Below are 26,258 nucleotides of genomic sequence, written 5' to 3' on the forward strand. Positions count from 1 at the left end.
TTTGACTTTTTTTTGTGTGATGATGGCAGGAATTGCCTAAACTACCGGTACCGGCAAACCGGTCACTAATAAAGAATTTTTTTGACAGTGTTTTGGACTTTGTTCTTGATTTTAACATTAAGTTATACAAAACTTACAAAGTTCATTCGTTCAAGGAAAGTACATTCGTTTTGACACCCGCGAAACGTACGTATTTTTGGCCTACCCTGTAGGTTGTTTGACTTGCAGCCATTCTAAGTACTTTTGTTAGTATTCCCATTGGGTTGGACTTCTAATAAAAAAATCCCACATATTATGTTGCATACTTACTTAATGGACAATACTGTATTCGCTTGAAAATCACCAAGGAAGACCTTGATCAAATTAGATATTTCTGAATATGACCATTTCATATTTATTTTTATAATTAGAAAACTATATTCACCAAAACCATATACGGAGTACTACTGTAAATAGCAGATGTAATGTTTAAAGAACACCGCCATGACATCATTCCGAACCGTAATAATTTCTGCGATATTTTTTTATAAACGCATCATTTGGTTTCGTAATTTTTTCTACTCTATTGTTAAGTTAACATTGTACCATCTTCTAGGTCGTCGGGTATGTTCCACCTGACGCGTTTTATTTGCTTTTTTAAAATTGAAAATCGCACCTTGCGCAACGCTTTTCGGCCCACCGGTTTCTCGAAAACGACCGGAATCGACGTGTATCTTCCAGCAGGTGATCGATGGTAGCCTTGGAACAATACAGATTTGTCGATCGATTTCTAAATCGACATTTCAGTCGAGGAAAGGTCAGATTAGGAGGAAACATACATTATATTATAAATAGTATTTTAACAATGTTTCTTGTCATTAGCGAAAATATGGTCAAGCTTGACGGTCGATATTTAAATCGATATTTCAGTCGACAAAGAGAGATAGGTTTACTATAAGAATTATCAGATTAGAGAGAAATAAAATGTATTATTTTTTTAACATTGTTTCATGTAGTTGGTTTTCATATGGTTGGATTGCTTCATAATTCTTTCGTATATTCGACTTATTAAAATTACATTCACGATAAAATAATAAATAATCCTCATTTAGAAGACAACTCTGACGCCATTTTTATAGTATTTTACTTTGCTGTTTTTAAAGGTATGCCGACAATTAGGCAAAGGTAATAAAGTCCTCTGGGTGCCAACCCACCAAGGGATAGAAGGCAATGAAAAAGCAAACGATCTAGCTAGAAAAGAAGCGCACAGTCCACTAACTGGGCCAGAACCGTTCTGCTTCTCAAGTGGAAACTAACTTAAAGCGGAACTCAAGAACTTGGAAGACTCCATCCGTAATCTGGAATGGGAATCCTCCAGCGGTCTAAGGCACTCGAAGAACTTTCTCAGGACTTACGACCACGTAGAATCAAAGATTTCGACAGCCTTCGAATTGTCACGGGTTTTTTTACGGAACATTGTCTCCTCAACGAACATCTTAGTAGATTGAAGCTAAGAAACAACGGCGAAAGTAGATTTGTGGGGAAAATGAAGAAACACCAGAACACATCATCACTGAGTTCGTCGAGACGACAACCATTTGTGCCATGAGAGTCTGCTCTAATATTTTTAAGCTTAAAATCTCACAACACATTTAATTTAAACCAAAAACTCGCAATACAAAATTCTGTCAAAACAAATGACAATGTCAGGAAATAAATAAATAAATGTAGCAACTTGACATTTTTTTACAGCAGCTACCACCTGAATCCTCAGCGGGATGTTTAAATTCCAGTTAGTCAGCCCGGCGACGAATATATTGTCATGATTGGCAACAATGAATTTAAAAATCGCGCTCTCGATTACCTAACTGAAAGTTTAATTGGTATCAAATGTACGTATTTTTGGAATCAAAATATGCTAATTGGGCACAATTGAGGCACCGAGATGCAAAACCAGATATATCGGTCATAACTGAAACTGAGAAAATAGCGAAAGACTGTTATGTTTTATATGTGACTGGATATAAAGCCGAGTATTTTGCCATTATAGTTAGGGCAACGATATTGAAGGTTTGGTAATGGCTGAATGTAACTGATACGCAATTTTTCTCCTGGCTAATAGATAATTTTTCAAGTGGTCTAACGATCACCGCGAAATGTTGTGCAAATACGCGAATATTTTTTTAAACCATCTTGTCTCACACAGGCCTGGAAAATTAGGAGCAGAATTTCACCGACGCCGAGGGGGCGATTCCTTAAAAAGTTTTTAATATCTTTCATCGTGCCAATAATATTTATAATTTCCGCGACATTAATTGTGTCATTAATAATAAGATGTATCTCGAGTGTATTTTTTCCTTAAAATCGCTTGTATGCCACCATGTGGTACAAAAATTTAGCTGGTTATATAGTCTTAATTAAGTGCAAACTTTTTGAGGGCTGATAGATCTCGATGAAAGAAATATATTTTCTCTTATTTACGGTTTTTCAAATAAGTCCAAAATAACCGAGATATTCTACTTTGAAAATTTCAAGCAATTTGATTTTTCGCTTAAATTTTGAGAACTGCCGGATCTTTTCTGGGTTTATTTTCTTGTAAATTTAATCTACTCCCTATGTTGCCATATTATGAAGATATTATGTTTCTTAAATAAAAATTGAAAAAAATTATTAAAAGCATTTAAACGTTACAGTAGCAAGTGTAACATTTTATTTAATGAATAAATATAGGGTATATCTGTTATAATTTTTATAGTTTTCTAGCACACATTTTCATAACTTCTACAGTTATTTTTCGATTTCATATAAACGAAAAATAACTGTTAAAAAAAAGGTTGATTTTTTTATTTAAATCGTATGATTAAAATAAAATAAATTATTTGATTTAGATCACGATTTAAATCATGGAATATTTCGTTTAACAATGAGCATAATTAGAAGTAGACGTGATGTAGATTATGTCATGGGGGTATTTTCGGAATGGGAATTTTATGACTACTTAGTATAAAATAATATAACCATATTCCAATTCACGTTGACATATCAGTAAGTAAATTTACTATTTTTAAATATGATTATATTTTTTATTTATCTTTATGATTAGAGAATGTATTATTATGTTTACGAACTTTATTTTTATAGAGTTTATATAGTTTCGCTTGAATGGCGGATAAATCTATTGCTGGATTTGCTTTCTGCCAATTTAAATGTCACGAAAAGGGCACAGAAAGGTCATAGGAAAGAGAAATGTGTTATTTTGTTAGGGTATCGTTTTCAGTAATTTTAGATAAAATACTACAGTTATGTTACAGTAATTGTATTTACCACTTTCGATATTTTTTAAATTTAATATTTAATGTCGATGACAACTTGACATGCTGGCTTTTTTACAATATGACGATCAAGCATAAGTATGTCCACCGAGTCTGGGCAGATCCAAAATATGACCGAGTATGCTGTTTACCTATAAATTAAAATGCTAGACATCTACTGTCTTTGTCATGTGTCCTCTCATTGGAGAGATTTAGAACAAACGGAGATGGGAAATATACACTTACTCAGAATATATGTATTCTACTCTATAATTTATTTCTTATTTTTTAATTAAATTAAATTGATATTATAATTGAACTGTCTCGAAGCTGAATATTTTAACGGTTATCTGAAACAGTATAAAAATGACATCGGAATAGGCATACAAATTACATTTCAGAGTGAAAAAGATTACAGTTGCTTCTGCTACGTTCTACAAATTGCAGTATTTCTTCGGTAGTTCTTGTGTCGTTTTCTTCTGCAGAATGTTCTCTATTTCTATTTGACGTATCTCCTAAGAAAATTAAATTAAATTTTGTTATACTGTGTAACAAAAATACTAATAACATTATCAGTTGGAACCAATAATAAAGTGAGATAATATAATAAACATTCTTAAATTAATGTTCTTGGGACATTAGGTTCCGAAAAGGCAGAATTACGTTTTCATTTTGTTTAAAAATATTGATTTAGTCTATGAATAAACGTTTCGGCCAACACTACAGCATTCATCAGTGTTATATATCATAAAAAAAATTGACAAAAATTAATATCCAGAAACAAAACATACAATCTATCACAGCACAATGACATAATATTGAAGTTGTAAAAGAAATAGAAAAATCCATCACATTTTGTTTTAAATGTCATTTTTAAGCCGATTTACATGTACCAGCTTTGCTTGCCCGTAGGTGTATCGTACAAAAGTCATTCTCTTCAGAGAGTCATTTTCTATCGAATAAAGGAAAAAAATAAACAATAAATTTAAACATCAAAAGCTGTATTCGGGTGAAACAGGAAGTGAGCGAAAACAATTGAATACGTCAATCAATCCTAATTTATGTCATATATTAACATACCAAATCACGTTTTTTTTTATCTGAAAAAATAAAAAAGTTATAGGGGATGAGCCATTTTTGAGAAGCACCCGGTATATACTTCAAACCGGAAGTTTTTTTTTTAAATATAGGGTGTTCCATTAAAACAAAGTGAAGTTATAATTTTTTCTTAATTTTCTGGTCGTCTTTTCTGGCGGTTTTAGGTAAAACTTGGGTAAAACCTTATAAGTCCTGGGTATATTTAAAGATTTGTTACTACTAATCCAATAGGCAAGCCTACAGGTATGGTACTAAATATATCTTAAAGCCCTGTGCATACAGAGTTAGACGTTTATGGAGAAAAGGTGATTGTAGAAATTGATTATGTTCTCTTGTACGAATTTCTAAGAAACAACTGCCAAAATAAAATAAACCGTCTATTTAGTATTACATACCGTTTCAAACAAGGGCTATTTAGAATGTTTTTTTTTCTTCATAACGATATTCCTATGTAATATTGTTCAAGCATACTTATACAGGGTGAGACTTAAATAAGTGCACATATTTTTAGGGGTAGTATATTTCGACCCCAGAAACACGATTATGAGATTTTTTTCGCGAATTTTTTTTTGAAAATTTGAATTTTAAAAAAAAAATGTTTTTTTTAGTTTTTAGTTAAAAAATATAATTGGTTGATAATATACCAACATAGACGTTAGATTAAATTTACAAGAATATCCAGAAAAGATCCAGTGCCGGTATAAGATCCAATATAAGATCCAGTTGAAAAACGGTAAAGAGAAAATACGTTTCTTTTATCGAGATCTACCAGCCCTGAAAATATTTGCACTTATTTAAGAGTCACCCTGTATAGTTATATTATCGATTATTAAATGCAAATATTAAATGCTTCTTTCAAGTTTACTATGCAGATATGCAAGAGTCGGTGTACTTGAATCTATGTTGACAGAAATTTCTTTTTCTTTATGTCAGAATCTCTCTTCAAACATTATTTGTTTAAACGGAAAAATCAAAGATAGATGCTTTCTAATGAAAAGTCTTCTACTAATTACATTTGTATCATCTCTTCCTTTAGAAGTGTGTATTCCTGAGATTGGCTAAAATTGAAAATATTGTTTCTGGAAATTATACCTACAGGGTAATAGGTGCGAATAAAGAATAAGTGCAAATATTTTTTAAATATATTTCGACCCCAGAAACACGTTTATGAGTTTTTTTCTCCAAAAAAGTCCATCCAAAAGTTCCATGTTGAAAATCATGCATTTTCTTTTATATTTTACTGTAAATTTTTACTACTACTATTATAATTAATTTAATAAAAAAACTAATTTTTGCTATTACTACTTTTATATTTTACTGCATTTTACTATAAATTTACATATAAAATGACAGCGATCTTCATTTCATAGCCATCGCTGACGCCGTTTTTTTTTCGATCTTACGAGCTTTACCCTATTGTTACGACACAAGTGATGCATTTACAGAAAAAATTCGGTGGCTCTGAAAAGTTCTGTGAAAGAAAAAAATAAATCAATTTTTTTACATTTCGAACTTGAATAACTCAGTTATTTTGGACTTTATTTTTTTGTTTTATTTGAAAAACGCCAAACAGAAAATATGTTTTTTTTATCGAAATCCACCAACCCTGAAAATATTTCCACTTATTTAAGACTCACCCTGTATAATAGTTTAAGTGGAAAAAATAAGTGTTTGCTAGATACATTATTTATTATTGTGATTTAGAAATAATTAAATTGTAGGTAGGTGCTAACGACATTTAAATTTTACCACGTATGTATTTTCGAAGACTAACAAAATTATCGATTTTTGTTAAATATTCTTTCCCCCACCCATCTAACGCCAATATGTAATACTATTCCTTGTTTTACTATAGGATATTAGTTATTAATATGTAATCTACTTATACTAATCCGCTTATATCTAAATATATTTGCAAAAATATCGAATGTGATGTTTTGGACACTAATGTTTTTATAAAAACTATAAAAAGTAATATTAGGGCAACGCAATCCGTCCGATTTTTGCGGTCAAGTTTTTGCTTATTAAGCAAAAACTTGTAGTCTCTAGCGTAATTTATAATTTCTCTTTCATTTATTCTAATATAATGCTTCTGGGCTTGAACTCTGTAACAAAATAGCGATCGGTAGCGATGAAAAATACTTACCTTGGCCGTACCACCCCATTATTATTACTACTTCTATTTATAATATCTTTTTTACATTATTTACACATATTAGTTAAATATGCTATCGAAGCTATTAAAAAATAAAAAAATACTAATAATTATAATTAGTATAGATCCTATTTAAAAAATCTTTATCCATGTGTGTTTTATCAGGATGATTTGTCTGTATAGGCATTATCAAACCATAATAACATAAGCTTAAACTGGAATTTTACTAAAGATATATTGGATTAATGAAAAAACAATTGATTATTATGGGTTTTGTGAGATAAAATTCTGCCGTTATATCAATAATAATCTTTTTAATTTTTTTTATTTGGAATTTTTGAAGTAACGTAATATAGAATTGGGTTTTCTAACTTGTTATATAAATGAAAGTAAAACAACCGAAAGTAAAAATTATGTACTTACGATAATTAAATGAAAGTGCTAATTACAGTAGTTAAAATAATAATTGTTATATTAAATAGCAAATATAATTAGGTATTTATTTATTATGCCTAAGACCAGATGCCTTTAAAAATAAGATAAAATTCGGTATAAAAGTAACTAATTCCATGAGTTAAATGATAAAAGTTAGTGATAGTTGTTGGTTATATGATATTATGATATTGTATTATTGCCTAGAATGTAAAATGTTTAATCACAGTGACTTATTGTGTGTCCCCCTTTCTTGACGAATTACATACTTCACAACTCATCAGTCTCAGGGCTTTGACAAAAGGCAGTAATTGAGACGGCTTAACAGAGGGTAATTCTCCCTCTCTGATATCACACGAATGTTTGTCGTACTCAGAATCTGCATTCGTCGTTGTTTCTTAATAGTACGAGAGCTAGCAACGTCGGAAAAACAGGTATTTTAAGACGTCTGGCTGCCGGTAAACGTTGCGTTCTCTACTGCGCATTGAAAGAAGATCCTATATTTTTATTAGTCTTTTAAATTCCAGTATTGAATTTAAATCGAACATATCTCCATAGCGCAGTGCGTAGAGTTTCCGACCACGAACCGATGATTCAGATTTCGAATCTGGGTCAGGACAAAGACTTTTTTATTTTATTTTCGTTTATATTCTGATAGTAAAGTATTAAATATTTTTTTTTTAATCACCAGATTTATTTAATACTTTACTATCAGAATATAAACGAAAATAAAATAAAAAAGTCTTTGCCCTGACCCGGATTCGAACTTTGAATCATCTATGGAGACATGTTCAATTTATATTCAATACTAGAATTTATAGGACTAAATTAATAAAAAATATAGAATATTCTTCCGATGCGCAGTAGTGAACGCAACGGGTATCGGCAGCCAGACGGGCCGCATGCTGTTCCAGAGAGCATAGTAAAAGATATATCAAAGAGCCAGACGTCTTAAAATACTTTCTCGAAAACGTTGCTAGCTCTTAGACTATAACTTCGTGACTGAGGTGTTCGTTGAGGAGACAGTGTTCTGTTAAGAGCCCGGTGAAAATCCGAAGATTGTTCTTACTGAAATCAAGGAAAATCTTTGATTTTTCTCGGTTATAAGTTCTGAAAACTTCCTTCACGTATCGATTGGAGGATTCCCATTCCGGGTTACAAATGGAGTCCTCCAGGTTCTTGAGTTCCGCTTTGAATTGGCTTTCACTTGGGAAGCTGAACGGTTCTGGTCCAGTTAGTTGCTTTCCACTTTTGTTGTTGGTTTCCACTTGAATATACTACATTATGTATTCTTGTCTAACTTTTGTTTGTATTTTTAGAGGTATTAGTGCCGACTTCTATCAAACACAGTTACCTAATTGAATAAGTAACGAAATTTTAAACATAAGTAGGTTTTTTTACTATATAATATTTGGTTTTATAATTTGATTAGCACTTTGCAGGATAGTATAATGAAATTCCTGAATACGAGACGATTTACCTAAATCCTGGATTTTTCTGGAAATCTTGGATATCTGACAAATATAAAACATCTGATAAAATATACTATTTGACAACTTTTAAATTTGTAAAATTATTAAACGGTTTAATTTTCTTTTCAGATGAATTATTATTATACAGGTTTACATAAAATTATTTTGCTTAAAACATCTTACAAAACTAAGACTCTATCTTCTCAGAAAGGTCTTCAGTGAAAAATTTCGATATATATAAGTGAAACATCTGAAATATTCTGTTGAGTTACGACATTGGTTTAGCTAATATTTAGGAGGTGCTAATTAAATACTTTTCGATAATTCTTTTAACTTACGAATTGTATATTAAACGCAATATTGCCACGTCATGTCTGGGTCAAACTATACTCTACAATACTTCTCTTTCAACTGTGATTATTTTCTGATCTGAAGCAAAGATTGTTCTTTCAAATAAGCTTATGAAATCGCAGGTAGTGGTAGTGTTTTTCTGGATACTTTCGTTGAGAAAGTTACACAAATCAACAAATCAAAAACTTGAGCTCTGGACGCTTGTTAAATTTTGTATAATCAGCAGTTGAATAAACAGTTTCGCTCATCAACTGATTATTTCAATATGATCAGCGAAATGTGTGTCCAAAATTTAGATAAGGTAGGTATTTTCGAGGGTATTTTGGAATATTGGGCTTAATTTTTCTTTCTGTTGTGATAGCAAAATCTTCTACCCTAAACTGTCTCGGGTTTACTTTCGTTCACAAAACTAGCTCAAATACAAACCCTGTAGTATTATAGTTCTTCGGGTACTAAAATAATATATCGTAACAGATATAATATCGCAAAATAAAAACACTAAATCACCACAATACACCAAAACACTTTTACTTTTACACTGGACGCGCGTTTTGCTAACCATGTTAGCATCATCAGCAGATGATTATAAACTGTTTATATATAAAACTTAGTTTATAATCATCTGCTGATGATGCTAACATGGTTAGCGAAACGCGCGTCCAGTGTAAAAGTAAAAGTGTTTTGGTGTATTGTGCTGATTTAGTGTTTTTATTTTGCTGTGTAACACCAAAGGTTCCAACCCTCAACTGTAATCTAAGATATAATATCTATAAACAAAATACGAGAAGCGGAAAAGGAGCCAAAAAAAAGATATAATATCTCTTCTCCACCTGTTATGACAGTGTTCTACATCTACTTATTATAGTTTCTAGCAATATGCTGTATGTAATATTTACTTATTTTACATTGCACGACTGAAAAGGTTAGTAATATTCTGTAATGAAACTTCTGTATGAAGACGAAAAACTTGAAATTGAATTAGAGGTTTTTTATACTAATTCGGTAGCTTTTAACAATACGTTATTGCGCAAAAGAGTGTCACCAAAACGGATTCCCACGCAACACTCACCCATTCCCATGACTTACGGCGTAAAAATCTCGACGAAGGCGTATTAATTGAATAGAACAAACTCCAAATCTAGTTCCTCGAGATTCGACCTTAAGCTACCAGAATCTGCCATCGAAACGGTGCAGAAGTCAAAGAAATAAGTAAACCTAGAGGGGTTTTAAAAATTTGTTTATACAAGCGTCACATGTGTGTTTACATCTTGTATAATGTTGCCATGCTATTTTTGGGTCAGTTTTAAAAGTATTTTGTTTATTTTATCGTAATTAATATTATTAATTAGGTATAAATGAAAATTATCTAATTGTCATTAACCATCGTTAAGTGTTATCGTGTTGCGTTTATAGTTAATTTTTTCGTTTAACTTTAATACACACTGATTGGTACGAAAAACGGATACATTAAAATTTTCATGTATACTTTAAACTTTAATATATTTTGTTCTAGTTGGCCGATTTTGATGATTTTTTAAGCAATGTATAGCTAATTTATTTGATTTTTTAATCTCTTTTTAAATTAAAAATTTCCTCATCTGTCTCCTCATCCGTCTATTATTTTCAGTCCTCGTCTGTCTATCTGTCTCCTCATCCGTCTTACTATTTCCTTTCCAGTCCTCATATCTCCATTATGCAAGGAACAACAAATTATTGTTATTTTGGCGATAGTTTGAAACATCCTGTGAAATGGTTTAACAAAGTATATAATATAATATCCAATTTATACAATATAATATCCAATTTATCTCTTCTTGATAGTTTGTTTTTTTATTCATCTCAGTAGCTTTTTTTGATGGAGATATTCACTTTGAAGAATATAGTAACGGTTAATAACAATCTTACATTAAAAGTATGACTTTGCTTTTGGTCCTACTCAGGGTTGGCCGATATAATATATCAAGTGACATATATCAATAAATAATATTTTCTTGCCTTTAGCTGTTTTTTTTTTAATTTCGAAAAATCGAAAGTAGAGAAAAAAAAAGTAAAAAGAACATTGTTTTGCTTGTCGTAAAGGGGGGAACCAAGCTCCACTCCCACAATCGGTTTCTGGGCCTACCCTTCATCAGGTGGGCTGTCCAGGGTCTGGTTCTCACCGACGTGACATATATCATGATACACATCATCACAGATTCTATGGACAAAATTTAACACATTTTCAAAAACAGCAAGTTTCGATCTTCTAAATTCAATAAACCCAGAATTTGTTCCGCTTGTAATGGCTCTTCTACAAAATGTTGTCCATTCTCAAAGTTTTTATTTTCCGCACAATTCCAAACAACAAATCCAATGATTTGGTGGAAATCGGTTGCAATTCCTGACTCAGAGTGGCCAAAAAAAGAATTATTCTTACAACTATGTGAACAATTATTCAGTGCAGTAGTGGCAACAGCTTCTTTAGAAACATTTTTTCGAGCTTTGGAATAATTCAATCTGAATTAAGAAATCGTCTAGGCAGCGAAAAATCTCGTAACTGCTTTTATTTTTAAATGTTTAAATCAAAATACCGATAAAAAGGCAAAAGCTTGGACTAGATCTGGTCAAATGATAAAATAGTTGCCTTAAGTGAAGATAATAGTGACGATGAGATATTCTTGTTGCCCGATTTTTAGTTACTTAAAAATTTATCAGATTTTTGTTTTTACCAAAATATAGTTATTTTTTATGCAAGACAATAAAATACCATTTTACCGAAAAGATTAATTCACGAGCGATGAATTTTGGGAGACGATAATGCAATTTTATCGTCTTGTATAAAACAATATTTTTTTCTATAGCGAGTTACGTTTTAAAAAATATTCAGAAATTATTATTTCAAGGAATTTATTACGAGTAGAAAAAATATTGTGCTGGGTTGGGGTTGGTTTCTATGTAATTTGATAAATAAATAAAGCTGTCTCTTTAATTGTCAGTTTTGAGTCAATATTTTTTAATTCTCTTTCGTGTCGATTGCTGATTGAATTGGAGCCAAATATGAAAGAACTACCAACAATTCAGGCTGAGGCGACAAACGCCATATCCAAACTACTTCCATTTAAATCCCGAATAACTTATGAAAAGGAATACAAAAATTTTCAAAAATGGAAGCAATTATTATAAACGTGCGAGAAGAAATAAAGTTTTTAACCTATCCTTGCTGTTCAAACTAGAAGTATCATTTAATCTACCCTTGCGGTTGAAGTACTATTTTATCTACTATTTTTGATAGATATAAGGCAATTTTAACAGTTGCTATGGAAAAAAAGATATTTTCTATTTTAGTTTTTTTTGCAATTAGTCCAGGAACAAAATCTTAATTTCTGATATACCCTGCTGGTCATCCAATTTATGTGGTCTGGATTTTAATGGGTGTGACAGAGGCTCACAAACCAAACCAAACCAAGCCAATTTTATTTTGATGTTAAGAGCCTCTTTGTTCACTTATTTCTATAGCTTGTAGAACGATTGGCATTTCCGACAATTTAATATTTTTTTATGTATGTACCGAGCTCGAGGATGTTCTGTATGCAGACGAAGCGGTCGCTGGCTGCCTTGTTCGGTATTGTTACCGGAAGAGCTAAATATCGACGAGTGGCGAGTCTTGGAATTGGTGTGATATGGAATACGTAATATCATTAAAGAGAGAGATATTTAAATTTTATTGTGAGACTTAAAAAGTATCTCCCTGTTATTCAAAAGAAATAAAATAAGTATATACGGGGTGGCACCTTCCATTCCGCGGAATCTTCAAGGAGAACGTTAGTTTATAACGAAATGAAATTTTGGCAGCATATGTAGGTTAACTGAAAGCATTTTTTAAAAATATAAAGAATTATACTGGGTGTCCCCCAAAAAAGTCACACATCAAAGTTGTGTTTTTTCTAACGGAACATCCTATATATTAGGTAATTTTCGGATTCAAGGAAAAAAAACAAAGGTGAGTTTTATTAATGAAGCATATACCTAAAATCTAAGGATTTTGACATATTTCACATTTTGTGTGAGTAAATTTTAAATATAGATAACAGGCTACCTAAATTTTAGTTGACCTTGTATAGCCTGATATTTAATTACAGTAACCATTGTGTGTTAAATCAAACTGAAATTTGACCCGAAAAGTTATACAGGGTGAGACAAAATTAATATGGAACATTAGTCACATTTTAAAGCAAGTTACTCCTTTATTTTGAATGGAACACCCAGTGTATTTTTCCGGTGTTCAATGGGGAATTTATATATCTTTAAAATATTATTAAGGTTGCCTACCCCTCAAACAAAGATTTTCCTAGATATTTTAATTTTTATGATTTTGCGTCAGTAGATCTTTATTATTTTAAAAATCTAGGGTGGCTGTGTGATATACCTTTTGTTAATTTAACAAAAATTAAAGATTGTAGAGTAAAATACTCAACGGTAATAAAGATACACTTTTAAAACATATTTTAATTACTACAGAATTAAAACTAGATATAAACCTATAATATTGACAAAGAACTAGATATAAACCTAAAATAGTGACAAAAATTAGCTATATGAAATCAAATGCTCAAAATGCTTCATTTCCTGTTAATTGCAAAAAATTATTTTCTTTTCAAAAGGATCTTTTCATTTTAAAAGGTATATGTGGAGTTCTACCTCGAAAAGCAGCTACAAAGCAGTTCTCATGTTGTCGACAATAGTTGATCGAGTTTTTTAAACAGTGTCTTTAACATATCCCCATAAAAAAAACAGACTTGATAAAATCACGAGCATTTAAGTATTATATTAATTGGTGAATGCACACTGCATTCGCAATAGAATCATATCAATTCTCTCTGATGTAGGATAAGTTTGCTTTTTCGGCAAATTTCTGAGAATTTTTTTTGTTTCAACTGACACAAAATGATAACTAGTTGTTAAAGTTGCATTAATTAGACAGCTATGTTGAACTAACATCAGACATCACAGCCACTTAGATTTTATCAAATAATAAAGATCTACTCAGATCAAATCATGTAAATGAAAATATCTAGGAAAATCTTTGTTTAAAGGGTAAGCAACCTTAATAGTATTTTGAAGAGACATAAATTCTCCATTGAATATCGCTATAATATACTGGGTGTTCCATTTAAAATAAAAGAGTCACATGCTTTTAAAAGTGACCAATGTTCAATATTAATTTTGTCTCACACCTTTTTGGATCAAGTTTTAATTTGATTTAAAGTACAATAGTTAATTTAACTACATATTAGGCTACACCGGGTAAATTCCAATTTAATTAGCTTGTATTGTAATTTAAAAAATGTTCTTTATTTCTAGAAAATGTTAAATATTTCAAAAAGCCATATACTTCTCTTATAAAACTTACTTTTATTTTTCTCCCAAAATCCGAAAATCAATTAATATATAGGGTGTTCCATTACAAAAAACACAACTTTGATATGTAATTTTTTTGGGGACACCCTGTACAACTCTCTATATTTTTAAAAAGTGCTCTGAATTAACCTACATATGCTCACAAAATTTCATTTCAATAGAAAGTGTCGTTCTCCTCCTCTCTCTCGCGGCGTATGAGAGGCGCCACCCTGTACTGTGTAGTATTAAAAAGTACTACATGTGTAGTATTTCCCCGTTTATCTTTACTTAAATAAAAAGAATACCACACCATAGATAAAAACATGTTACAATTAGCATATTATACTCGTATACAGCTGTTGCTTTGACACTTGTAAAGATCATTTAAGAGATATTCACTAAAATTTTTCATGAAAATAAGACACACTATCCAATTTTTAATTTATTTTATTAATTTATCCAAGTTTGGAATTCATAATTTGTTCTAAAAATATTTAAAATCGCACGCTGAGAATCTTGTTTTAGATTTGACTTTGGATATCTGTATGGTTACTATACTAAATATGTTCAACTATTTAACTGAACTCTAAATACAATTATGTGTAACATATACAACTTTTTACTAATTTTATTGTCTCCTTGTTTTTACCAGCGGTGTCCGCACAGGGTTTTCAATTATATTTTGGAAAAGAAAAATGGCACGACTTTGCCTTTTCATAAACAAAAGTCATACAATCTCCATCCATTTCTAGGTTAAATTGGTAATCTAAATTGGTAATGAAAATCTAGTTACATCATGTTATGCGAGATGTTATGTTTTTATTTACATTTGCATTGTTAATTAAAAAATGTAAGACTTTTATTTCAAATTTTGTTTCAAAGTTCGTTTATGTTGTTTGATGTGAACTTTACTTTTTTTTCCGTTTGAGTTTGTGTTCATGTTAATTTTCTCATTGACTAATTAATAAAATTTGATGTTATTTTTATTAAAAAAAACTTAATTTTTTTAACGATTTTACTTTTGAAAACCACGTCTTGCTTGCTGATTGACTTGCTGTACCATTATCAAATAAAAATTAGCTAGTACCGAAAGTACCGAAAAATGGGATATTCCGGATTCTTAAAGGCGTAGTACCGAAATTCCCGGTTCCAAAAAATAGTTTGGGTTGCGGAAACGTTCCAGTGATGCTGGAAAACATAAAATTGTATGACTAATAGATAATTAACAGTGGATTTGCATCTCACAAAATAAAATTCTGCACATTGTAAATATCTCCTTTTAAATCTACGACCTCGTAGACTTAAGAAGCTTTTCATACACTCGCGTCTCGCAACCCATGTATGTCTCTCTAAATGTCTGAGAAAATGATATTACGTTCGGACCAAAGAGGTTAGGTTCGAACGAATTCCAGCAGCGTTAAAAAAACGTTTTAGCGGCCGCTACTAGCGTTTTGTTATACCGTTTTAACAGTGTTTCTTACGCGTACGTTTACCCGGAAGTTTTTTCAACTCTACTATCCTTGCTATACACAGTACACAGGTTTGTCCGTTCGTCCGTCTCCAAAGTCATAACTGCTCCGTGGAAGCGGAAAATCGAGCGTACCGAGAAAAACAATGGCCTGCGTACCGCAAGTCGGCAGTTGTTTTAATACGACATATCAAGCGAGAAAAAAAATAATCAATTAGAAAAGATAAGAAGAAAAAAAAATGGTAGGAAAAGAAGAACTACTGTAATTTATAGAAAGGGAGGTATTAAGCCGTTTATCACTGCTCAGAATTAAATTTGGATTTGTTTTTAATGCAGTCTCTTGTAATTTTTCTAAGTGCCTTCCAGTAGTGCAATACAGATACAGAGTAAAATTAGACGAATGATGATTTTTCTTTCCTACGAATTGTCAGGAACCGTTTGACGTTTAGCTATTATGCATGGTTTTTGATAGTGACGACAGAGACTGGTCTTGGTCTTGCACATAAAGCGAGACCAAGACCGATCAGTTCAAGACTTACGCAAGGCCCAGCATGTATAAGACTTCTGCGATCTTGCAGTTTTTTTACTCTTTTTATTTACTTCTCATTTTCCATGGATAATAGTTTTGTACTTTGTATTTTTATGAAAACATTTCCAAAGCATCTTTTTACGTAGATTTTAATGGTATAAGCATAATTTTTTTAAAATTAATAATTTAAGAGTTATCAAAACCTCAAAACGATGAAGTTATCAACAAATTTTTGTAGCCAATTTCGAGAATAATAATTGAATAGCTAATCAAGATCCTTGCCGTTGGCCGTCGATGCCGCCGAGGCCGCCGGACTTGGCGCCTATAGATTTTTATCTTTGCGGAAGAATAAAGGTTGTTATTTTTAAATCGTCCGTATAATCTAGACAAGAAATAGAAGTAATTAGCGATTATGCGAGGGTGTCTTTCACCACTACATACTGTGTTAATGAATTCCGCGAGAAATGTTCAAAAACGTTCCCGTCTCCATAACAGAAGTAAAATTAGAAGTGACACACCTCGATTACTGCTTTCTTGTGATGTTGTTCAGCTGTTATACCAACGTTTTGGGGGCCTACCTACTGGACGTCTTGTTTCTGACTTTTGTGTTTTGGCCTACTTGCCAATTCGGCCTGGACCCATCCTGTCCACGTGGTCTCTTCAACAGCGGCGGCTTGTTCTTGCCCATCTGGCAACGTTCCGCACTCCCAACTCTCTTGGCATGTCTCTGTTGCGTATTCTGTCTAGCAATGTAGTTTCTTTTATTGTTCGTAATATTTTCACCTCTGTTGTTCTCATTTTCCTTTTTGTTTCTGATGTTTCTGCTCTTGTTTAAGCAGCGTAAGTCAGTATGGGTCTATAAAGGTCTTATAAATTCGCATCTTTCTCTCTGTATTCATGTATTCATTTTTCCATATTATATCACGTAAGTACCCTGATCTAAACACAGTATATCCCCGAATTGCCTTTAAGAGAAAAAACTTTTTTATTATTGACATTTTGACAAAAATGCATTCTTCATAAAAAAATTTGCTTGTTTTAAAATGGTTAATCCCGTTTATACTTTTCCAAATTTCCATACCGTTTTAGAGAAAATTTATAAAAAAACATGAAACTATAATTGAATTTAATTAATAATCATATTTATGTATTTAATCAATCATATACAGTATGTTTCCGAATTGTCTTTACAAGAGGAAAAACTTTTTTATTATTGATATTTGGAGAAAATGCATTCTTCATAAAAAGTTTTGTTTGTTCTAAAATGATTAATCTACAATAATTAATATGATTGAAAATTCCCTGAGAATCAAATCGCGTTTCTATGATAATATAATTTCGTTTTCATTCTTTGGTAGATTGTTATTGATAGAATTTTAATTAATGTCATATTTTTTGTTGCTTTAAAACGTTAAAGAAGCACAAAATTTATTTAGTTCAATGCTAGGAAAAAACTAGCGAGTTTTAATCATCTGCTCATGATGCTCTGCCATGCATGGTTAGCGAAAAGCGCATCCCGTACAAAAATAAAAGTGTTTGGTTTGGTGTATTGTGGTGATTTAGTGTTTTATTTTGCTGTTGTAACACCATAGGTTCCAACCTCCAACTGTAATGATATATTTACATGTTACCAAAATTGCTTAAAGCCTTATCAAATTTGTTGAAAAAACTACTGTTATCAATTCATTATTTTCTTATCAAAACATTTTTTACGATTTTTTTAGAAAAGAGATACCTAGTAATAGTGTACTGTGCTCGAATTCGATTCCTGTTTAATTAAAATTTTGGCCACGATACTCAATAAAATGTGTTAACCTAAATCTCTGAACCAGTTCGGATCTAATTTTGAACTGAACAGGAACAAGCCCATTAAATGCATCGTTCTATTATTACGACACAGTACAGAAAGCCTATAATTATTTCCTCGCATGATTTGTCGTACTAAAAATCAAAAAGCAGGCTGATTTACAGCAGACAAGCTAACGATTCTTACTCGGTACTAAGGAATCAAGAAAACAATATGTTGCAGGGTTGGCATGATTTAAATCAAGTGATTTTTTTCATTTTAATCATGTGATTTAAATTAAAAAAAAATTATTAAAACTTTATGATAAATAAAAAAATAACTGTAAAATGTGTAAAAGTTATAAAAATGTGTCCTAGAAATCTATTAAAAATATTTCTATAACAGATAATAGGTAAATCGAAAAACAACTGTAAACGTTATAAAACTATAAAAATAACTATTGATTAATTTAATTGTTGGACCGATTTTTGAACTAATTTCGTGTGAATTCATTAGCCCGCTAAACGCAGGGATTTTAAAATTTATGTATAAGTGACAAAAATTCGCTGTTCGAATACATATCATTCGCAAAGTCTAATGCAGAACTAGATTCTTCTTATATAGAGACTATACCTTCATTCCCGAGAATCTACAATCATTGTCAGAAAATATGTTTTTTATATTTTTTTTGAAACGGTTGTATGTTTCCAAATTCCTACCGACATATGATCTGCAGTAAGTACTTTACACTTTGACATTAGATAATATATACTAATTTAATTCTCGACTTAAGACTATTTCCGAACAATAGTGTATTGTTTTATTAGAAATAAAAATTATACTTCTTTTGACGATGCTGTACCTTTGAAGGACCCTCGTAAAGCTATTCCGACGTTACAGGGAGGCATAAAAAGTACATTTTTACTTCGAATAGAACATACTATTTTTTTTAAACATTACAAATGTTTTTTTTAATCAATTTCAAACATTGCAAATAATGTAAACAGTAATCGAGCAACAATTTGTACACTCGTTGAATTTGACACTTAATATCAGTTTAATACTATATTTTTGTACTTTTGTGCTTAGCCGTAACAGTGCTTTACTTTTATGTCTAGGCGTTGACAAAAATTAATACTTTTATGTACTTATATATAAGCGAACTACTTTTTATGCGGAATATATTGGTGATCGATGTGAAAAGAACACACGCCCCGTAGAATTGTTAATGTAATCGGTATCGGGGTATAGATTTAGCCATTCAGGATAGAACTTTAATTGGAAATAAGTCCTAGTCATTTGGAAATCCGATTTAAATATTGTTTTTAATTAATTAAAAAATTTCCATGATAAATAGTCCAAAATATTCAAGACACTCTGTATTCATCATCTGAAACCTGAACTTTTTATTTTAAATAAATAAAATATAAATGACCCTCTAATTTGGAGTAGAGAATAATTTAGAAGTGCGTTTCCATAAATAGCAGCCGCGGAAAAATATTAACATATCAATAAAGTTCCGAACGATATTGTTTTGCGTCAAGTGGACGGGGGCCTACGTGATTAATAATTTAAATTTTTGGAAGTGTACTTCGTGGCAGCATGTTAGTTTAATTGCGGGAAGGAGATTATCGCGTGAGATTAACTTGAATTGCTTCTAGCCGAAAGTTTTAAGACAAAATTTACTTAACCCTATTTGGGTATGGAATTTAAGAAACCCCTTATAAATAGTACAGGGCGATTACTTGACCTATTGGACTAAAACCAGAAAAAGAACATTAAAAATGCAATCTGAGTTGAGGGAAGAAGTATTTTTGTACCGATGATTGGCAGTAAAAATAGTTGATTAGTAATCTAGTATATTTTTTGATATTTGAATTCGCGTGCGCTGAATCTCTATTCTTTACAAGCCTGTCTCCATTTGTACAATTTTATTTCTTTACAGCAGAGCAAGGAGGCTTCTGATGCGTAGCTATACCTATATTCTATACCTGGACCCGTCAATTTTAATGCAAAATCCGGAAATACCACGTAGAGGAGATGTATCAACTTTAACTTTTTCTAGTAGTTCTATCTTAACTAGTTGCTTTTGAAATCCATCAACCAATATTGCATTTTATTTTATTTGAAACAATTGACCGAAATTGTCATGTCTTTTAAAACAAGATATTTCTTTTTAACTTGTTTTATTGGTAAATAGTATAGCAAATAGTATGTATTTTAAACAATGAACGTATACATTTTCTTAAGACGGCTCAGAAAATATGTTTTACAAAATGTACATTATGCAACATATTTTTGCATGTTATTTATCATTGTTTCAACGAAAGGATGTTGATCTTATCAATCATACTTGAAAATCGACCACAAACCTTTGTATCTTGTCGATATTTTGAATAATTAATGAATCCTTAATGAGGGGGCATTGACTTCATCCGTAAATAGAATACTATTATTGTACTATACCTTTTATACACTTTTTAGGGATTTTTATATATCGATGTTTTTACTTTCATAGATAATGTTCTTTGGTTTGGTTTGGTTTTCCATTAGTTTGTACCTATATCTCCTTGTTTTTATTTAAACAAGCACCTAAATTAATATTGACTGCTTTGATGAAATTCTATGTCATATTTATGATAATTTTGTCAGTCGACAGTTCTTTTGTATTCTAAATATTTTAGCATTTCAGATGGCTTCCTATATTTTAATGATGGTGAACTAAAACCTATGAGAGTAGCATGTCGACTATTAAAATTTTATGACAGATATGCTTCTGTCTTTTGCACAGTGTACATCTTAAATGTTATGAGTCTGCATATATCTATTTATAAAATTTATGTAAATTTTCTTAGGAAATGAAAATACTAAAGATATTTCTGACAGTTGATATATTAAGTAAGAGTTAATATATATTAAGACAAATGCATTTTCTTTTGTTCTCTTCTATTCTATAGTAAGTTAGCTTTGTTCTATTAAGGGTGGCTGTAACGATGCCGACGTCCCGTAATCCTGCTGTTAAAACATAACAATTGGTTTTTATCTCGGTTTTTATATACAGGGTGGCGCACCTCATTCGCCTCGGTTGATTATACGAAAACGGAAAGATGTAGAGATCTAAAAAAAGGCATTGTGTAAGGGTAAATTTTAAGAAAAACGGTTTACCAATGTTCTTAAAAATAAACAAAATATATTATTTTTATTTAATCTTTCGAGGGCTATAATTTCTTCGGGAATCATTTTAGGGCATATCTTTTTATTAAGCTTATAAAAGGAACTTTTTGTTTGATTTTTATCTGTAGAATCACCCACCGAAGCTAGATATACTATTTTTTGACACCTTGTATATTTGATTATCTTTCTAGACTAGAATATGCTTCTTTCTTTATTTTTCCTTTATTTTCCGAAGAATCTCTATTCTAAAATGTTTATTTAGTATGCCACTGATTTGCAGTGGATAGTGGATATCAATTATTACAAATAAGCTATAAGCATGCGTAATGTAAGCTGTCAATGGCGGAAGGTGGCGGAGTTTGGAACCTAATTTATTTAAAAATTAAATTTCTATACAGGGTGATCCAAAATGTATTCGGGAAACTTCGGTTAGAAATAAGTAAAAAAGTCCGTATAAATATAATATGTATGTCTTGAGATGTTTCGTTTCGGAGATACAGGATGTAGAAGTTTCATTTTTATTTCTATTTTTTTTTTCCAAATAATGAATTTTTTTTCAATCCAAACTAACGTCGATATTTGGATGGAAATGGGTGTCTGGGGTTTTTTTAACATGAGAAATTTGGGTTTAAATCTGTATTGAACTACGGAGTAAAAAAACATACATTTACAACGTTTTTTACGTAAAAAAAAATGTATTTTGGTAAGAATCGCTACAAGTAATGAATCTCGAGATTTTGGAATAGAAATTATCAATGTTTTCTGTGCATAACTGTTTTATCATAATATTTTCGAAGAAAAATTTATGGTTGTATGGTTGCTAAAATGATAAATTTGGGCACTTTTTATTTTTAAATTAAATAACTATCTATTTATTCAACCTGTTTATTTTTTGTCAATAATGACATGTATTGACTATTTCCTTTCTAAATATCTTGAGAACGGTTGCTCGTAACGATTTTTACCAAGAGGAGATTTTTTCACTCAGTAATTTTATACAGGTATGGACGAAAAGTTACTACTCTTCAAAACAGTTAAAACTCCTGTAGTTGGCACCTCCCTACTAACTAGTAGCCTTATTGACATTGAAATCTAGTAGTATATATATAATATTGTCATTAAAATCATATTTCTTATGTCAAAAACACCTAGACACCAATTTTTATCTAAATATCGACTATAGTTCAGAAATTATTTGGCAGAATTCGAAATAAAAATGAAACTTTTACACCCTATACCCGAAACGAAGCATATTAGGACATAAATTTATACGAACTTTTTGACTTATTTTTATTTATATCTGCAGCATATATTACTTATTATTTATTTCTATTTTTTCCAAATAATTTCTGAAGTAACGTCAATATTTCGATGAACATACGATAGCTTCCAAGATTTACAAATAGCGGTAGAGAGTTAAGTTTCTCTGATATACAGGGTGGTCCGAACTGTATTCCAGAAACTTCGGCAGCATATTCTGCAGATAAAAATAAGTAAAAAGTTCCTATAAATGTATGTATGCTGAGTTTCGGAGATACGGGGTGTAGCAGTTTCATTTTTATTTCGATTTTTTCCAAATAATTTCTGAAGTAAACGTCAATATTTGGATAAAAATTGGTGTCTGGGAGTTTTTTGCCATGAGAAATTTGATTTTGATGTCAATATGACTCCTATTCGTATGCACTTTCCCAAATACAATTCAACACATCAGATATCATTAATAGGTATCAGTTCAGCCATTCTTGAGTTATAAATGGTGCTAACTAACCTTACTTTCTTTTATTTATTTTGATTTAAAAAAAATTAATATCAATTTCTTTTTCCCATACATAAGTAGATTTGTTTATAACTAATTAATATTCTTTGGATAAATTTGGATAATTTTGGATATGTATTGTAAATTATACAAGGTGTCCCAGAAATAAGTGCAAATATTTTAACTGGTAGTATAGTTCAACCCCAGAAACATGCCTATGAGGTTTTTTTCGCAAAAAATTTTTTTTGAAAATTCGAAATTTTTTTTAAATTTTTTTGGATTTTTTTTTAGTTTTTAGTTAAAAAACATAATTTCTTGATAATATGGCAACATAGGTATTAGATTAAATTTACAAGAAAGAAAATGCAGAAAAGATCCAATGGTTCTCAAAATTTTAGCAAGAAATATTTTTTTTAGCAAATTTTCAAAGTAAAATAACTCCGTTATTTTGAACTTATTTGAAAAACGATAAAGAGAAAATATGTTTCTTTTATCGAAAACTACCACCCCTTAAAATATTTGCACTTATTTCCGGGACACCCTGTATAGGCAATCAATTATCAAATTTTGTAGTTTACAGTATGTACAGGGTACGTATTATAAGATTTTTATAATTTTTCTTTTGTTAAATTACCAATATTACCATTAATAAAGATTATATTCTACGCTTTTTGTAATGATTTCAACCAAAACCGAAATATCTATAATGTAGTAACTCGTGACAATAAAACACCTATAGACCGAATAACATGTAAGTTGATTAGATTTAGTCACGAATATAAGTCGTCGACCCAAATCGACTTATTTGGGCGAAATTTGAGACAATTATCTCTGTACTTCAGAAAGCATTTTGTTGTACTTTTTATCAGTACTATTACTAAAATTAGGACAATTATTCTAAATACGCAATTCAGGTTATTCAGTATGTACCGATAAAAGTAAATCATCTTATTTTCACTTCACAGTTGAATTAATCGTGTTCCATTTTTTAGCGTAATCAATGCATTTAATGCAGATTTATTTAAATAAAAAAATAAATTTGCGTTACTGTTAATTAATGAAATGAAAGCAATTGTTATGTTTTTTTTATCAACATAAAATATGTATTTATTAGTTTTTATTTCATCTTGATATAATTTCATTTTTAATATCAGCTAGCATTGTACTAGAAAGTATACTTTTTTGTGTTTCAGAATCACATTCATATTTTAACGTTATAATATTTTTTCAAATTATTTCATATGCCTTTATGACTATAGTATTTCGGATTACAATTGCCATTATCAATGATAATACACCTAAAAATATTGATGTCTATCCAATTGGGTCTAATTATTCTGGGTTACTACTATTGCAGTTTTCTTGCAATGTCGGTTTTAAGTATAGAGATACATAAGTATAATAGATATGTAGTTAATATTTCAAAAATGGGAATATTTATAAAAGACGTTTTTAAACCTCCTAAACAATACTAGATATTGTCTAATCCTTTACAAAGCATAACACTATGACAAAGAATAAATAATAGGCTTAAGTTAAATATTATTCAGAATTGCATTGCTGTTTTATTATGATATTAGCATTATTTTAATAATATTTTATTAACTATTTATTTGTTTCTAAACAATATATTTTGTTTTTTTTGCCATTAAATAATAAGTGTTTATTTAAATATATTATACCTACTTAAAATTTTAATATCAAATGATTAAAGAATAATTAGTTTGCTTACATACATTTATTATTACACATCTCGCAAACGACGATTTCGGCTTAAATTGTAATTGAGTTTTGTTGACGTGTAGATATATGAGTAATTAAAATAACAATTTAACTTTTCAATGAAATTAACGTTTCAAAATTGTGTGACGGCTGTAAGTATTTAAGACTCTATTGTTTTAAGTACAATAATTGTGTTATGATTAATTCTAGTTTTATGACAGTAAATTTATATTAACACTAGCGAGTTTGCTATTTTGTGGATTTACTAATTTATATAGTGATTAAGATAAAACTACGAGTACTTTATTGTAAAAATTAGTGGATTAATGAAATCTGTAAACATAATATTTGTTTTTATTTCTGCGTAAATGTAGTTGTTTTATTAGTATACAAGTTTCAAATATCTATTATGTTTCATACTCGGTTTCATATCAATATAATTCCTGTCAATATAGGTTGTTAAGTTAATAATTCATAGTTGTTTTGTTAGTAATTAATCATATACATATCCTACAATTCATTGCGATACGTGGATTTCAAATTAATAGTGATCTATAAGATTACTAATAAATAGATAATGGGAAAATATGATTGTATTTGTTTACGATAATTTAATATACATGTTTAGTTATAAATTACTTATATAGATTTTTATTACATTTTTAATACAAGACATAAGGAAATGTATAAGAATATATAAAAGTTTTTTTTAACTAATGAATTTTAAGTAATTTGTTGTAATTTTGTTTTTGCATATTGTTTTAATCACAATTAGTACTAGTATTGATCTTACAGTTACTCTATACATATATTTTTTAATCATATATAGGCCTAATATTTTTGATATTTCATATATACACATACATATTAAAAGAATTGAATTTTTTATAACTATATTCCTATAGTATGCATTTAGTCATTTATTATGTGTGGCTAAATACTCTTCTATATATCTTTAATTGCTGTTATTATTTTTTTATTAGTTTGAGTTAGCTTACTTTGGTAAGTTCATACTCTATTTGTTTTGTGTTTAAGAAGCAGATTAGCTCAATGTCTATTGTTCATATTGAATTCAAATTAGAACAAATAAAATCTAATTATATTCTATTTGTTTTTTTTTCAGTTGCACGCACTCCTCCACCAGAACCAGAACCGTTTCAAGAGCCCGAGAGAGATTTGTCAGGTAAACAATAATTTTATTATACATATTTTATAACTTTAATTATAAAGTTATGATAAATCAACAAAACAAAGCACAGTATAGACTTTTCTATAAAAATCACATATTTTATCTTCTTTGTACATAGTTATGGCTAAATTTAACCAAGACTTTTTAATATAGAATTTTCAGACATCAGTGCCATCTATACGGACCCGTCCGAACCTCAAATTCTGAGCCATCTTCCGACTGAAAACTTCGAAGCGCTCTCTCTGGACGAAAGCGTGAACAACTACCGTAACTCTGCGCCACCTGTGATGAGTCCTAATCAGTATTCTCGATCGAAATCGAATTTAGATCAGGCAAGTTTATCAATGTTTTATTTCTAGTTTATTATATAAGCTTATGCAAAAACAAAAATTATGTATCTACAAAAATATTTTGTATCAATTAAAACTTAAAACACTATTATTATTGTACCTATATTTGT

The 26,258-nt window shown here is 30.2% G+C and overlaps 1 protein-coding gene across 1 annotated transcript in view; it reads left to right on the plus strand.

Annotated features, from left to right (window-relative positions):
* Nucleotides 1-26,258, plus strand: part of LOC115883293 (katanin p80 WD40 repeat-containing subunit B1) — a 63,182-nt gene that overhangs the window by 19,099 nt on the left and 17,825 nt on the right. Inside the window, exons 4-5 of the mRNA XM_030901626.1 lie at nt 25,733-25,792; nt 25,952-26,130. Coding sequence (XP_030757486.1) covers nt 25,733-25,792; nt 25,952-26,130 — 239 coding nt within the window. The remainder of the gene's footprint in view (nt 1-25,732; nt 25,793-25,951; nt 26,131-26,258) is intronic.

The sequence above is a fragment of the Sitophilus oryzae genome, unplaced genomic scaffold, assembly GCF_002938485.1.
Source record: "Sitophilus oryzae breed Bouriz unplaced genomic scaffold, Soryzae_2.0 scaffold_1869_pilon_pilon, whole genome shotgun sequence".
In the NCBI taxonomy this organism is placed as follows: domain Eukaryota; kingdom Metazoa; phylum Arthropoda; class Insecta; order Coleoptera; family Curculionidae; genus Sitophilus; species Sitophilus oryzae.